This window comes from Hyperolius riggenbachi, chromosome 4, assembly GCF_040937935.1.
Source record: "Hyperolius riggenbachi isolate aHypRig1 chromosome 4, aHypRig1.pri, whole genome shotgun sequence".
Taxonomy (NCBI): domain Eukaryota; kingdom Metazoa; phylum Chordata; class Amphibia; order Anura; family Hyperoliidae; genus Hyperolius; species Hyperolius riggenbachi.
In genome coordinates, this window is record NC_090649.1 from 187,659,457 (window position 1) to 187,673,393 (window position 13,937).

General features: G+C 42.3%; 1 protein-coding gene across 4 annotated transcripts in view; it reads left to right on the forward strand.

The window, feature by feature from the left end:
* ATP11B (ATPase phospholipid transporting 11B (putative)) overlaps positions 1-13,627 on the forward strand; it is a 213,409-nt gene extending 199,782 nt beyond the window's left edge. For 3 of the 4 annotated variants that reach the window (XM_068281083.1, XM_068281090.1, XM_068281086.1), the window contains one exon: positions 11,794-13,627. In XM_068281083.1, coding sequence (XP_068137184.1) covers positions 11,794-11,875 — 82 coding nt within the window. In that variant the 3' untranslated portion in view covers positions 11,876-13,627. The remainder of the gene's footprint in view (positions 1-11,793) is intronic. The other variant, XM_068281087.1, reaches the window with a different exon arrangement.
* Positions 13,628-13,937: the final 310 nt, after the last annotated feature.

Here is a 13,937-nt window from a genome sequence, read left to right on the forward strand (position 1 = left end):
CTGGTTGAGTGCGGGATAAGTGTGTGTGGTATGGGGGGGAAGGGGCCTGTCGCTCACTAGGTGCTGTGTGGAAGTGTTGGGTAAGCTGTGGTGAAGGGACAATTGAATACCTGCAATACTACTCTATGCCACTTTTTGAAGAGTTTGCTACTGGTGGCCTTGGACAGAGCATATCAGATGGATTTATATCTATTGAACTGTGCTGCATCCAATCTGGGACTGTGAGCTTGTAGCGCGATATTTTTATGCATATAGTACTCATAAGCTAATTGACTTTTTCTTTTATTGTGCTCTGCTAGTCAAAGAGGAACTGTTATTGATAATCCTCATCCTCAGTGCGGTATTTTAGCGGATTAATCCCTCGCAGTGGTCTGATAGGAGAAAATTGTTAACTCCTATACACAATCATTTTTTTTAATAGATCCAGGCCAACCTTGCTAGATTACATGTGTTCTTTCATGATCACCAACAAGGAGAACCTTAGTATATTGGCCTTGTGTATTAGTTGCCAAATTATCCATTGTGAAAAACTGTAAACATACAAATTATACTTGTAAGCTGATATCTTTTTGCGCATTCTGTAAAAGCCTGTGGACAGGCAAGATGGCTACCATCCAGTATTTCAAAGCCCCTGCCCAGCGCTACTCTTTCATTCTGTATCCTCGCCATTCCTTTACCTACAAGGTATACATTACACTGTAATGTTTAAAAATACAAATCCCCGAAATATCTTTATTTTATTTCACATTCTCACTGATGTTCCCAGTAGTTCCCCAATGATGGGCAGCTCTCTTTGGCAGGTTGGGAGAGCTGCACTGTCAAACCCCAACCACCACTCACCACACCACTCCCTCCACAGACCTCTGCGTGTGAGGGGCTGAGAGACAGGCTGGTCATACTCCTATTCCACATCCTGATTGTGAGAGGCCGCATACAGCAGCTCAACCAAGCCTCATCTCCCACACACTAGTTTGCTAGTAACTATAGCCCAGTTGGAGGGAGAGGAGAGCATAGGCCCATTAAGTTTCTCTGGAGTTATATTGTACATTTCCATAAGCATGATGGTTAAGAATGTATTCTGAGGGTAAGTGAAGAAAACAAGTGGTGTACACAATATACAAAATGTACCGTCTTACCGTCCTCCCACCCTACCTCATGTGACCACCAATTCTGATCATATAAAGAATCTGGAAATGACACCGTTGCTTCAGGCTACAAAATGGCTGCAATAAAGTAAAGAGTCACTAGTGAATTGGAGAGGCTGCCATTGCGGTCACCCTTCGGATGCATTAGAGCCTGCTTCTCCCTTACATGCTTATTTGTTCCTAGTGAGTGACTTTGTTTTACAACCAGAGGATCAGCATTATACGCAGGCATATACCAATTAGAGGAAGTCTGCAGTGGGCTCTTCCTCATGACCGTTTACTTGATACATTTTCTAGAGTTGAATGTCCATTTGTGTGTTGATTTTGTTCATCCGTTAATGTTTCAAATGGAGCAATATGCAAATCCTTTTTTGTTTTATATGTAGGACATACATAAAGTATAAAATGCATATTTTTATTTTAAATGTCTGTGTTTAGCTCAAAGCATTAAAAAAGAGTAAATATTTATAAAGAACATGTTATACAAATTGTAATTTTTTTAGCATTCTTATCAGATATCTGCATTTTCATAAATAAATGCATCCTTTGCAAAATCACTATGGCTGTTTTTGTTTTGCCAAATGGAACTGCTTTCTCAGGGTGAAGGGGGAGCTTTTCATTTTTAATTCTTACCGATTTCCTGTGGTGGGGCTTAATCAGCTATAAAAACAATGAAACATTTTGGTGATCTTTTAGCTTGACGCACTGCTTCTAACTTTGTTATTCTGAGTCACATTTTGTCCTTGCGGGAAGGTTAAATTTGTCACGAGTTTTTACTCACGTTAACTGGTAACTAGTAAACCAGGTTTTAAAATGATTGGTCCATTTTCAAACTGCATATATTTGCATTAAAAATTGTGTAAATTTGCATCAACTTGGAAGAATTTAGATATCATTGTTCCCTAATCCCTAATGTTTACAAATTCTAAAAATATTAATATGAAATATTAACATAAAATATGCAAGTTTTTTTCCTGTTTAATAGTCCACCTTCTATTCTGTAATTCAGCAGTGTGACCAGTAGTAACCCAGAACTACTAGATTTTAGTGCATTGCTGTAATGTCAGTTATGAGGTAAGGTTTAGGTTGCTGTAAGTTGCTGCATTTTGCACAATCATTGCTTTTTGCACTATATCGAAAGATTATCAAATCCAGATATATTTCATTTTGTTTTAATGTTATGCTGAATTGCCAGACAGATTTTTATGTCTTGGGAACTTCCTTTGGAATTTCAGTTGCAAGCTTTCATTACCGGAGTGCAGTGGTTTTAACTGCAACAGAGAATGGTGGTACAACAGAGGTTATTCCACTATCCCCACTCTGTCTACTGTACTGGTGATCTCATATAAATCAAGGAGAAACACACAAAGTGAGTAGCCAGCCTCATAACCATCGCAGGAAGTGTCCAGATAATATACACTGTTAAATTCATGCAGACTCACTGTATGCAGAATCATGATGGAGGGTTTGCTGTGGGGAAATAGATTTGGCAGAAACCTGTCGGCTGAATCCATTTGGATCTAGCTATTAGTGAATAGAGCTACAAGATCTCAAGTACTTTGGTGTGGATGTTTTATTTATTTTGGCCCCGCACTCTACAGCACTCTTCTTTAATGGACGTCAAAAGTATTCCAGAAAAATGAGAACACGTATTTCCATCTCACTGTACACTGTACCAACACCCACCTCACTGCACACTACTAACACCCATATCACTGTACAATCGCCTACCTCGCTGCACACTGTGCTCACACCCACCTCACTGCACACGGTACAGTGTGCACTGTGATTGATATTGGTACAGTGTGCAGTGAGATAGGTGTGAGCACAGTGTGCAGCGAGGTAGGCGATTGTACAGTGATATGGGTGTTGGTAGTGTGCAGTGAGGTGGGTGTTGGTACAGTGTGCACTGTGATTGATATTGGTACAAACACCCACCTCACTGCACACTACCAACACCCATATCACTGTACAATCGCCTACCTCGCTGCACACTGTGCTCACACCCATCTCACTGCACACTGTACCAACATCCATCACAGTGCACACTGTACCATCCCCCACTTCACTGCACACAACCAACACCCATATCACTGTACAATCGCCTACCTCACTGCACACTGTGCTCACACCCACCTCATTGCACCAACATCCGCCTCACTGTACCATCACCCATCACAGTGCATATTGTACCATCACCCACTTCACTGCACACTGTGCTCACAACCACCTCACTGCACACTGCACCAACACCCACCTCGCTGTTCCAGCACCCATCTCAGTGCACACTGTACCATCACCCACCTCACTGCACACTGTACCAAAAACCACCTCACTGCACGCTGTACTAACCGTGTGGTCTGATGCTATCACCTCTATAGAAATGGAAAAATGTAAAGTGAAAAACATTTTTAAATAAATATTAGATAGAAAGGTATTTGTATGATAAATGATCTGCAAACTGGAAATGTTTTTTTTTTACCTTTTGAAAGATGGAAAAGACAATGATCATGTGCAAAGTGCAGCCAACCAATTTCTATATACTTAAAGAGAAACTCCGACCAAGTATTGAACTTTATTCCAATCAGTAGCTGATACCCCCTTTTACATCAGAAATCTATTACTTTTCACAAACAGACCATCAGGAGGCGCTGTATGGCTGATATTGTGGTGAAACCCCTCCCACAAGAAATAAGAAAAGTACATACTCTTGGTAGTTTCCTGTCTGTGAACCTTGCTGCATTGTGGGAAATGGCTGTTTACAGCTGTTTCCAACTGCCAAAAAAACATGCAGCAGCTACATCACCTGCCAACAGTAAAAATGGCACCATGTAATGTCAGAATGTAAATCAGGGATTAAAAGATTTTACAATGGGCAAACACTGACTAAATTCTTTATACATAATTATTGTAAAAATGAAGCACTTTTTTATTACATTATTTTCACTGAAGTTCCTCTTTAAATGCAATGTACATTTGTATTTAATACACAAGTGAACTAAAGGAAAGCAGTGGCTGAGAATAACAAAAACCTATCATGTATTTGCAGAGCCTATGAATGTGGGTGGCGGGTATCATTGTTCTATCATCTGGAGTCCAGTGTTGGCTAAAATAAAAAAAAAATAGAATAACTTTGTGTCTGTGACCCGCATGGCTTATATGGACCTCAGACCGCTTACACCCCTGGATCCTACAGCTGAAAAACTCTGGCAGCAAGGACAACTGTAGTGAGAGTTATAGGGAGGCTGCCATATTGATTTCCTTTTACACAATACCAGTTGCCTGGCTCTTCTGCTGATCCTCTGCCTCTAATACTATTAGCCATAGACCCTGAACAAGTATATGCAAATCAAGTGTTTCTGAGAACGTCAGATCTGACTGGATTACCTGCATGCTTGTTTCTGATGTGATTCAGACACTACTGCAGCCTAACAGATCCGCAGGGCTGCCAGGCCACTGGTATTGTTTAACCACTTGCCGACCGCACACTCATAACGTGCGTCGGCAAAGTGGCAGCTGCAGGACCAGCGACGCAGTACTGCCAGCTGCAGCCTAATTAATCAGGAAGCAGCCGCTCGTACGAGCGGCTGCTTCCTGTCAAATCACGGCGGGGGGCTCCGTGAATAGCCTGCGGGCCGCCGATGGCGGCACGCAGGCTAGATGTAAACACAAGCGGAAATAATCCGCTTTGTTTACATTTGTACGGCGCTGCTGCGCAGCAGCGCCGTAAGGCAGATCGGCGATCCCCGGCCAATCAGCGGCCGGGGATCGCCGCCATGTGACAGACCACATCCTGTCACTGGCTGCACAGGACGGATAGCGTCCTGTGCAGCCCGGAACACCAGGGGGAGGCAGCAGGTAGGAGAGGGAGGGGGAATTTCGCCGCGGAGGGGGGCTTTGAGGTGCCCCCCCCGCCACCCACAGCAGGCAGGAGAGATCAGACCCCCCCAGCACATCATCCCCATAGGGGGGAAAAAAGGGGGGCAATCTGATCTCCCTGCCTGCACCCTGATCTGTGCTGGGGGCTGCAGAGCCCACCCAGCACAGATCAATCAAACCAGCGCTGGTCCTTAAGGGGGGGTAAAGGGTGGGTCATCAAGTGGTTAAAAAGAAATCTATATGGCAGCCTCTTGCTATTGTCCTTTAATAAGTTGTCCTTTTTATTGCACTGGTGGATGGGATTTATAAACTGAATTGCTTAATGCTTTTATTCTTTGACTGAATAGTTCAGTCTTTCCTTTTCTAAATAGGTGTATGGGTTCTTCACTGCGGTGCTGAAATGGTTGATCATGGTTATTTATTTCATATCAGACAGTATATGGCATTGCATAAGGTGTCCTGAACTTGCATAAGTAATATGCTGCTTCCCTTGGGAAAATTGTTGTTGCCTCCTGCAGCAAAGGCACCAAGCAGAATGAGTCTAGCATAAGATACAGTAGAAGCTCTTTTTATTGGCCACATAGCTATGCTACCTGTCTTTGTCTCAAAGTAATGTCAATCTCCCTATATTATAGTACGGTGAGAAAGTGGTGTAAAGCTAATGAACGGAAGCCCACTCACTTTACCCAAAAGTGGAGAGCAAGTGTTCTACTTACAATCTACTCTGTACAAAGTTCTCCACGTTTTATAAACACAGATAATAATAAAAAAAAAATCTATTCTACACTATTCAGTGTAAAATTGTACATAAATTTCCACCACTTTCCATCAAGTTGTATCAATAAAAAAAAATTATTATAAATATTTTTTTTTATATTTCTCACATGAAATAAGAAAAAACTTGATTTTTCTGTAGAACCGCGTTTTTATGCCATAAAATTGTATCTTTTTATTGTATGGTGTGTGGCCACCTTATCCCGTAAGGTCATCCCCGTTACTTATGAAGAGGCAGCGGTTGGGAAGCTGCAGCAGCATTTATTTAGCCTGGAAAGCCCCCCACAACCCTTTTACTACTTCACAATATTATGCCATGCAGTATAACTGTCTGATGTTTAGCTCTTTATACAAAGTGTAAATGAAAGCACTATTCCACCACAATCCAGCTACCAGAAACTTATTGTGTGCATGTGGGCCCCTCAGTGAAGGTCTGTAGGGGCTGATTAAACAGAAGAGGACTGTAAGCTTTCCAGTTACGCAGAGATCGGAATTTGATCCCTCAGGGGACAGTCTGGGTCCGACTTCTGTACAAACATGTCTTTTTCTATGGAGCGAGGAGGAGGGACAACATGCAGTGCACAATGAAGTGACTTTCAAGTGAGAAGGGTGAGTTGAAGAACAATGCACTCTGGTATTCTTCGGGCATCTGCTACTTTAAGGGCATCAGTACACACACACTAGATTCTCACCTGATGCAGCTACCTCGGTCAAGTTTAATCCAGTGTGTGAGTGTAGCTTTAGAATAAAGCATCTACTAGGCCCATCTGCCTTGTGTGTTTCTTAAGGGCTAGATTGTATTTATTTATTTTTTGTGGTGGAATTGTTCTTTAACATTTTGTATGGCTACAAGCACGTTTTACTGTTCTCTGAAAAATGTACTCTGCCACTTTTGAACAAAAGGATTAATGGTGCCATGCTTTCTGTTTATACAGTGCTTCTGCTTGCTAGCTGAAAACCATAAGGCCTAATGTCCCAACTTCTGATTGGCAATAGAAACTTCAAATGTTAATTATTAACCTATGTACACAGGCATTTAAAATATTCTGCATATCATGGCATTTGGTGGATCTCCTTTACCTAACAGACTTTCTGGTTCCAGTAGGTACTGTATTATTCACGGACAAAAAGAGCTGCAGCTTGTGGAAAGTTCAAAGCCAACAAACTGCACACCGGCTTCAGTGGTGGTGTTACTGTGCAACCACCGCCTGTACTCTGCAGCAGACACTACAGATTGTGGCCTGCGAGCTGAGGCAGAAAGAACCTTTTATTATTGCATTGCAGATGGAAAGAGAGCACCGCAAGTCTCGGCAGCTATCAGCAGTTATATGTACAGTATTCCACTACAGGGTCAGATTAGGCATAACACATTCTTGCACAAAGACTAGCCATTTATAGCCTTCACCACTACTGCTTCATCACATGGCTATCTCAGTGCAGATTTTCTGATCTTTCATTGCTGCAATAAATGGTACCTGAACTCAGAAAAAATACACGGCCATACCTGGGGCTTCTTCTGTTCCTTCCTGTGGCACCTCAGTTTTGACACGGTCCACTCTGTTTCAGTGATGTGCCTTTTGTTCAAAATTCTGACTGAATCCAATTGAAACAAGGACACATATTCTGATCTCTCCACACACACACCCTGATCGCATTCTCAAAATGGCTGGGCACAGCAACTGGGGCCAGAGGCATTCTGGGCGTGTGTGGTTTAGAAACATTGATAATACTTCATGCCCAGAATGCTCCCAATTAAAACCTGTTTACACAGCTGTGGGGAAGCACTCACAAACAAGTGGACAGAGCATGCATGCTTCAGGCAAGAATGGAGGGGAGGCCAAAGAAGCTGCGGGGCCACAGAGATTATGGGGCACTGAAGACGTCCCAGGTATGGCCACCTTGTATGTGTATCTTTAGTTCATGTATGCATTAAGATGAAACTTCACTTTTATTGAAAAGTGCAACAATCGTATATCGTATATCATTGCTCCGCAGGACTTTTTGAAAAGTAGTTTAAAAAAAGTATTTTCACTTTGCAGGTAGCTATGACTCTGAAGTTGCTGTTCTTTGCAGGTCTGGAATCTGTACGGTTTGTGGAGTACAGACAGCCTAGAATTCTCCCACGTTGCTGCAAGAGTAATCAACATCTCAGAATATCAAGCAAACATAGACACTCCGATATCACAGTCTGTTAAGCCTGGTACTCCAATTTTGATAGGCCAATTTTAAATTGGTCAGTAATTGGCCAATCAAGGGAGGTGTGTACCAGGCTTTAGGATCTGTTGAACAACTGCATTGTACATACACATTTAACTGTCAACTAAGTAAGTTGGAATAAGGCGTGCCATCACTTCTTCCTTAAGGTGGCCATACACTGGTCGATTTGCCATCCGATTCGACCAACAGATAGATCCCTCTCTGATGGGATCGTATGGCCACCTTTAGCCTGATTCCCGCTGTCTTTTTCTCCACTCCGGGCTCCAGACCGGTTCTGCAGCTACTGAACTTCCTGTCCAGGGGACGTTTAAACAGTAGAGGGCGCTCTACTGTTTAAACTTCCTGCCGGGACAGGAAGTTCTATGTAGCTGCAGCCGGTCCGGGAACCCAGCGCGTAAAGAAGACAGCGGGGACCAGGGGACTTGCGCCGGCCGGAACAGGTAATTATACCCACTGTATTGCGTCGGTCGTCGGGCATTCGAACGCCGCTATCGACGCACTCCCGACCCACCGGCGATCGAGAAAAATCTTCCGCGTGGACGGATCGACGGGAACGATCAATTTGGGACGGAAATCGATCGTTCTGTCAGCGGTGTGCGCGGCGACTTCACAGCCGATTCGATCACTGTGATCGAATCGGCCGTATATCGGCGGTAAAATCGTTAGGTGTATGGGCCCATTAACACCAGTGGAATTTCACTTTAAATTTTGAAGACACCAGATTATAGCCTTATCACTAAGGCTCCCCAGCACTGTTCTAATAGGAAATTCAGGCACATAAAGTACAAATTGGTATTTATTGATTTCCCTAGTGTATGCTTTTTTTGTTGGCAACAACACCATAAATAAATAGCTGATATATAGAGGAAAACGCATTGGACTTGATTTTGCTAGTACTTATGTTCTGTAGTGCGCCCTATGCACGCCTTACATAGCAGCGCTCGCTGCCATGTTAGCAGTGTGCCTTCCTTAGTTACACACATTGCTTCCTTAAAGCTAATGGTTACCAATTTAAAAATAAAAAAGTCAGATACTCACCTAAGGAGAGGGAAGGCTCGGTCCTAATGAGCCTTCCCTCTCCTCTCCCGGTGCACTCGGTGCTGCACTGGCTCCCCCGTTCGCGTCCGCCACCGCAGGGACTTCGGAGGTCTCCGGGAGCACTCGGGCTTCCGAAGACGGGCCGCTCCATACTACATACGCGCGAGTGCATCATAGAGGGCGCTCGCGCATGCGTAGTATGGAGCGGCCCGTCTTCAGGAGCCCGAATGCTCCCGAAGGCTTCCGAAAGCTCCCTTTGGCTTCGGAAGTGGCAGTATTTGACCAAACTGGTCGAATACTGCTACGGGGGATCCTGCGTGGGACCGGGAGAGGAGAGGGAAGGCTCATTAGGACCGAGCCTTCCCTCTCCTTAGGTGAGTATCTGACTTTTTTATTTTTAAATTGGTAAACATTCACTTTAACAATGCGTGGAACACTAACTGCAGGTGGACCTGCTCCTGTGAATTATCGCTACCGCGATACTTCACTTGGGGCCGCTACTATGTTAATTTACATTGTTATGTAAATTAACACAGTAGCGGCCCCAAGTGAAGTATTGCGGCAGCGATAATTCACAGGAGCAGGACCACCCGCAGTTAATAATGTGCGTAACTAAGTAAGGCACTCTCCTTACATTGCAGCGAGCACTGCTATGTAAGGCGTGCATAGCGCGCACTACAGAACATTAAGCTGTGCTGCTTTAGCAGCGCAGCTTGAATCAAGCCCATTTGCCTCAATTCACTAAGGACAAGGTCAGTAAAATCATTTTGGTCGGTAAAATACTGCATTCAGTATTTGACACTTTTTTTCCCCAAATTCACTAAAAATCTTCCACATGAGGCAGAAGTTCAGTAATTACCGAACAAACATGCCTCAATTCACTAAGCCCTGCTGCTTAAGTGTCACCAGCCGTGTAGCAGTGAGGCAGGGAGCTGCATGTTTGAGTCCGGGCTTTCTGTTCAGTGCATCTCTGACATCCCTTTAGGTGTGCTGCAGCCACTGGGGAAGCTTTTGCTTGCCAGAATACAGATTTTTCACCTCTAAAGGGATGCAGAAAAGCCTCAGAAAATGTCACCTTCCTCTGTGAGAGTGAAGACCCACCTGATAACGTTGCATCAAATCTGCGTGAGAAGCAGGGCTGTGTGGCTCTCCCTATTGGCTGCCTGGTTCCTAAAGGCTGTCTGTCAAAATGTCCACAAAGAGAGCATGGAAAAAGTGAGTTATCGGTTGCTATCAGGGATGGGCTCACGGGTAATAACGAGTCCATAAGGACTCTAATTCGTAATTAAAAAGAGCCTTAATTGCCACAGCTGTGCGGCTGGATAAGGGGTTATTTACCCACAATAACACCGTCCTGCCTGCGCTCCAAATAGCTTGCATATGTTCTATTAGACATGTTGCAAGCCTCACTACGTGCATTTCCTCCTTCAAGCCAGAGGGAGGAAGTGCGCCATGGTGAGGCTTGCAACGCGTCCAATAGGATGCACGCAGGCTATTTGGAGCGCAGGCAGGATGGTGGATTTGTGAGTAAATAACACCGTATCATCCAGCCGCACAGCTGTGGAAATTAAGGCTCATTTTCATTACGATTTTACTCGTGAGCCCATCCCTGGTTGTTATGAGCTGGCGAAAAATATCAAACACTTTTGCCCGGTTTACCAAATGCGGAAATCATTGTGAATTGCAATTTCTTGACATTTCCTGTGGCATTTACCTCACTAGTTGGTAATTCTAATTTTCTGTGTGGTTATAGGTTTAGTGAATTGGAATTTGGGAAGGTAAAATCAGCTGTTTTCAGCATTACCAAATGCGAGAATGCTTAGTGAATTCAGGCCATTTTAGGTTACATTTCACTTGACTAACTAGCCAATGTTCTATTGGATTTTGTAAAGGGACACAGATATTCAAGTAAATCTATATTCTTGTTAATTATTGAGGTATTCTGTGATCTGAGTGGCATTAATCCTCATATGATGCACTTAAAGGTTGACCCACCTGGCGGATCGCTTAAGGGGCGGGGGCTACTCTACGCATGCCTGATTATTGGCTGACTCACTATCGGCCGTCCCAGCTGACTTTAATCACGCGTGTGTATGGCTTAAAGAGACACTGAAGCAAAAAAAAAAAATATATGATATAATGAATTGGTTGTGTACTATGAATAATTACTAGATTAGCAGCAAAGAAAATATTCTCATATTTTTATTTTCAAGTATATAGTGGTTTTTCTAACATTGCATCATTCTCTAATATGTGCAGATTACACAACACTCAGCATTCAAAATGATTCTTTGAGAGCAGTCTGTGAACTAATGAACTCTCCTCTGCCAGAGGAAAAGTAAATATTTAACTAACAGTTGAGATAATAAAGGTCAGAAAACAGCCCTCTCCACGACTTTTGAAAGTCGTAGAGATAATGGCTTTTTTGTATAGAGATAACTGGAGTTTCTTAACGCTTCCTGTACTGGAAACAATTAGACTAATGTATCTGATCTTAATGTTTTATTTCTTAGCTGTACTACACATATAAATCATAATATCATAGTTTTTTTTTTTTCGCTTCAGTGTCTCTTTAAGACTATACATCTCTTAAAGCTTTTATCATTCTGCTGATTGTTTATACATTTGCAGTACCCAGTGGTTCTTCACCAGTCCAGTGGAGAAGATTAGGAGGCACTGAATAGTATTTCTGTTATTGTGAGGTTTCTGTTTGCCCATTTGTTTCTTTTTGTTGCTTTAGATCTTGGAGTGAAACGGATCCCTACTATTCGAATGACAGAAGCATCTTGACTCTTTCAGCCATGGACTCGGCGACTTGCTAAGACACACACCGACCTACTTGCAATGCCAGCTCTTCCGAACAGGGCCTCTTCTTTTCTTATTGATCATGAAAATGCATTCCTATAAAAACATTCCTGCGTTAGATGTCACCTTGCCACAACTGGATCATTTCCTTTTAAAGGTTCAACAATGTACTACTGATAACAGGTTGTGCTGTCAGAGGTGTTTTCAGTGGAGTGCATCTGATTCACATTGTATAGGAAAAATGGAGCCTTGTTTAAAGTCATATTATTTCTGGACTTTAAATACTCCGGAAATGTACCTTTATCAGCGATCAAATTAACTTACTATGTTTACATTGCAGTTCTGCTGATAAGCAGCTATTCCTAATAGTAAGGTGTCGCTGTACGAATAGATACAGATGTGGGATCGCTGATTTCCTTTTAAACCAAAGTTAATGTTATTTATTTACACAGGTGGGATATTATTTTAGGCTTGATACCATAGTAAGATGTGACTCTTGAGGACTAGATGGTTTATACTTTTTTAATTGGTTTAAGGAGTTCTAATATAATGTGCCATTGGATTTGCTGGATTGCAGCATGACCCAGTCTTGTTCTTGTTATAAAGAGAACATTAACTGAGAGACTTGGATGTGACAAGCCACTCAATGATGAAAGAGAATCTCTACACAACTTGTCTTTTTTCCATATTGGTTGCTTTTTGCAGCCAGTGTCAGTTGTGTCTAGAGTGACATGATGACTCCTTATGGTGACTTAAAAGCTGCAGCAGCTGAAGTTATCCACAGGTTATAAATGCAATCTTGCACCCGTTTACAGAAACATTTTGCTGGATTTCATCAGGCTACGGGCATTTTTTGGCTTCTTAAAAAATGGTTTTTAAAAAATGGTGGTATAGTGGACAGCACTCTACCCTTACTATACCCAGCCAGGGCACAGAGTTTGTATGTTCTACCTGTGTGTGTGTGTGTGGATTTCCTCCGGGTACCCAGTTTTCCCTCCATATCCCAAAAACATACAAATCAGTTAATTGGCTTCCTCCTAAATTGGCCCTAGACTAGAAGGGTCATGTGACTATAGTAGGGATTAGATTGTGAGCCCTTCTGAGAGACAGTGAGTGACGACTATATATACTCTAAAGCGCTGCAAAAGAGGTTAGCTCCATATAAAAAATGTGAATAGTGTCGTAACCTAAAACAGCCCTTTTGAATGATACTGATCTGTGCACCATAATTTTATTGGATGCCCATGTTACCGGAGGCTATTGCACTTTCTTCCCAGTCATTGTGTTTTACACTACCTTATTAAATAAGGCTGCCTTTTAAAGACTACAGAATATACATATATCACCAGAAGATTGTTGGATTCTCTCAAATACTTGAATTCATTTTTCATGCAGAATTGAATAAAGCATGCAGGCATATTAAAGCATGCGACTAGCACAGTACGTTAAACCCTCAGAAACCAATCAGGATTCACTTCAATGAAGGCAAGTCTATAAAGATGGGTGGTTGTGAGTACTTTATATATGCTGTGTTATTTAATAAGCCTGCTAATTGTATTAGAGGATCTCTAAAGCTCCTTGAACCCCAAACTCTTTACATTAGATATTTAAATTTTAATGAAATCCCTTTTTTATTACATATTCTAACATTTGGCTGTTTCAAAATCGGAATCAACTCTAATGCGCCGTAGGTTAAGACAGTTTAATTTTCCCTCATAAATTGTTTTACTTTATACATCTATTAAAGAAAAATTTTGTTGCAAAGATAAGCCACCATGTTTACCGTTTATTTTATTAAAATGTTTACAGTCTAATAGAGCATCTTCATTTTGTTCGTACTGTATATTTGCAGAAGAAATGAAACCACCAGAGTTTAAAGGTACCTTTTTGTGTCAATATCTGCTGCTTTTACTTTGCACTGTTTCCACACTACTTATTGGGGCCATCTGAGCAGATGTTGGATATGAATACTGTATTGACCTTCCTACTCATTCCTCAAGGGACTAATCCAGTTATTACCCCCAGATACTGCGCTCACAGCTTCAATGCGACCTCATTCCATGTTTGTAGCTCAAAAGA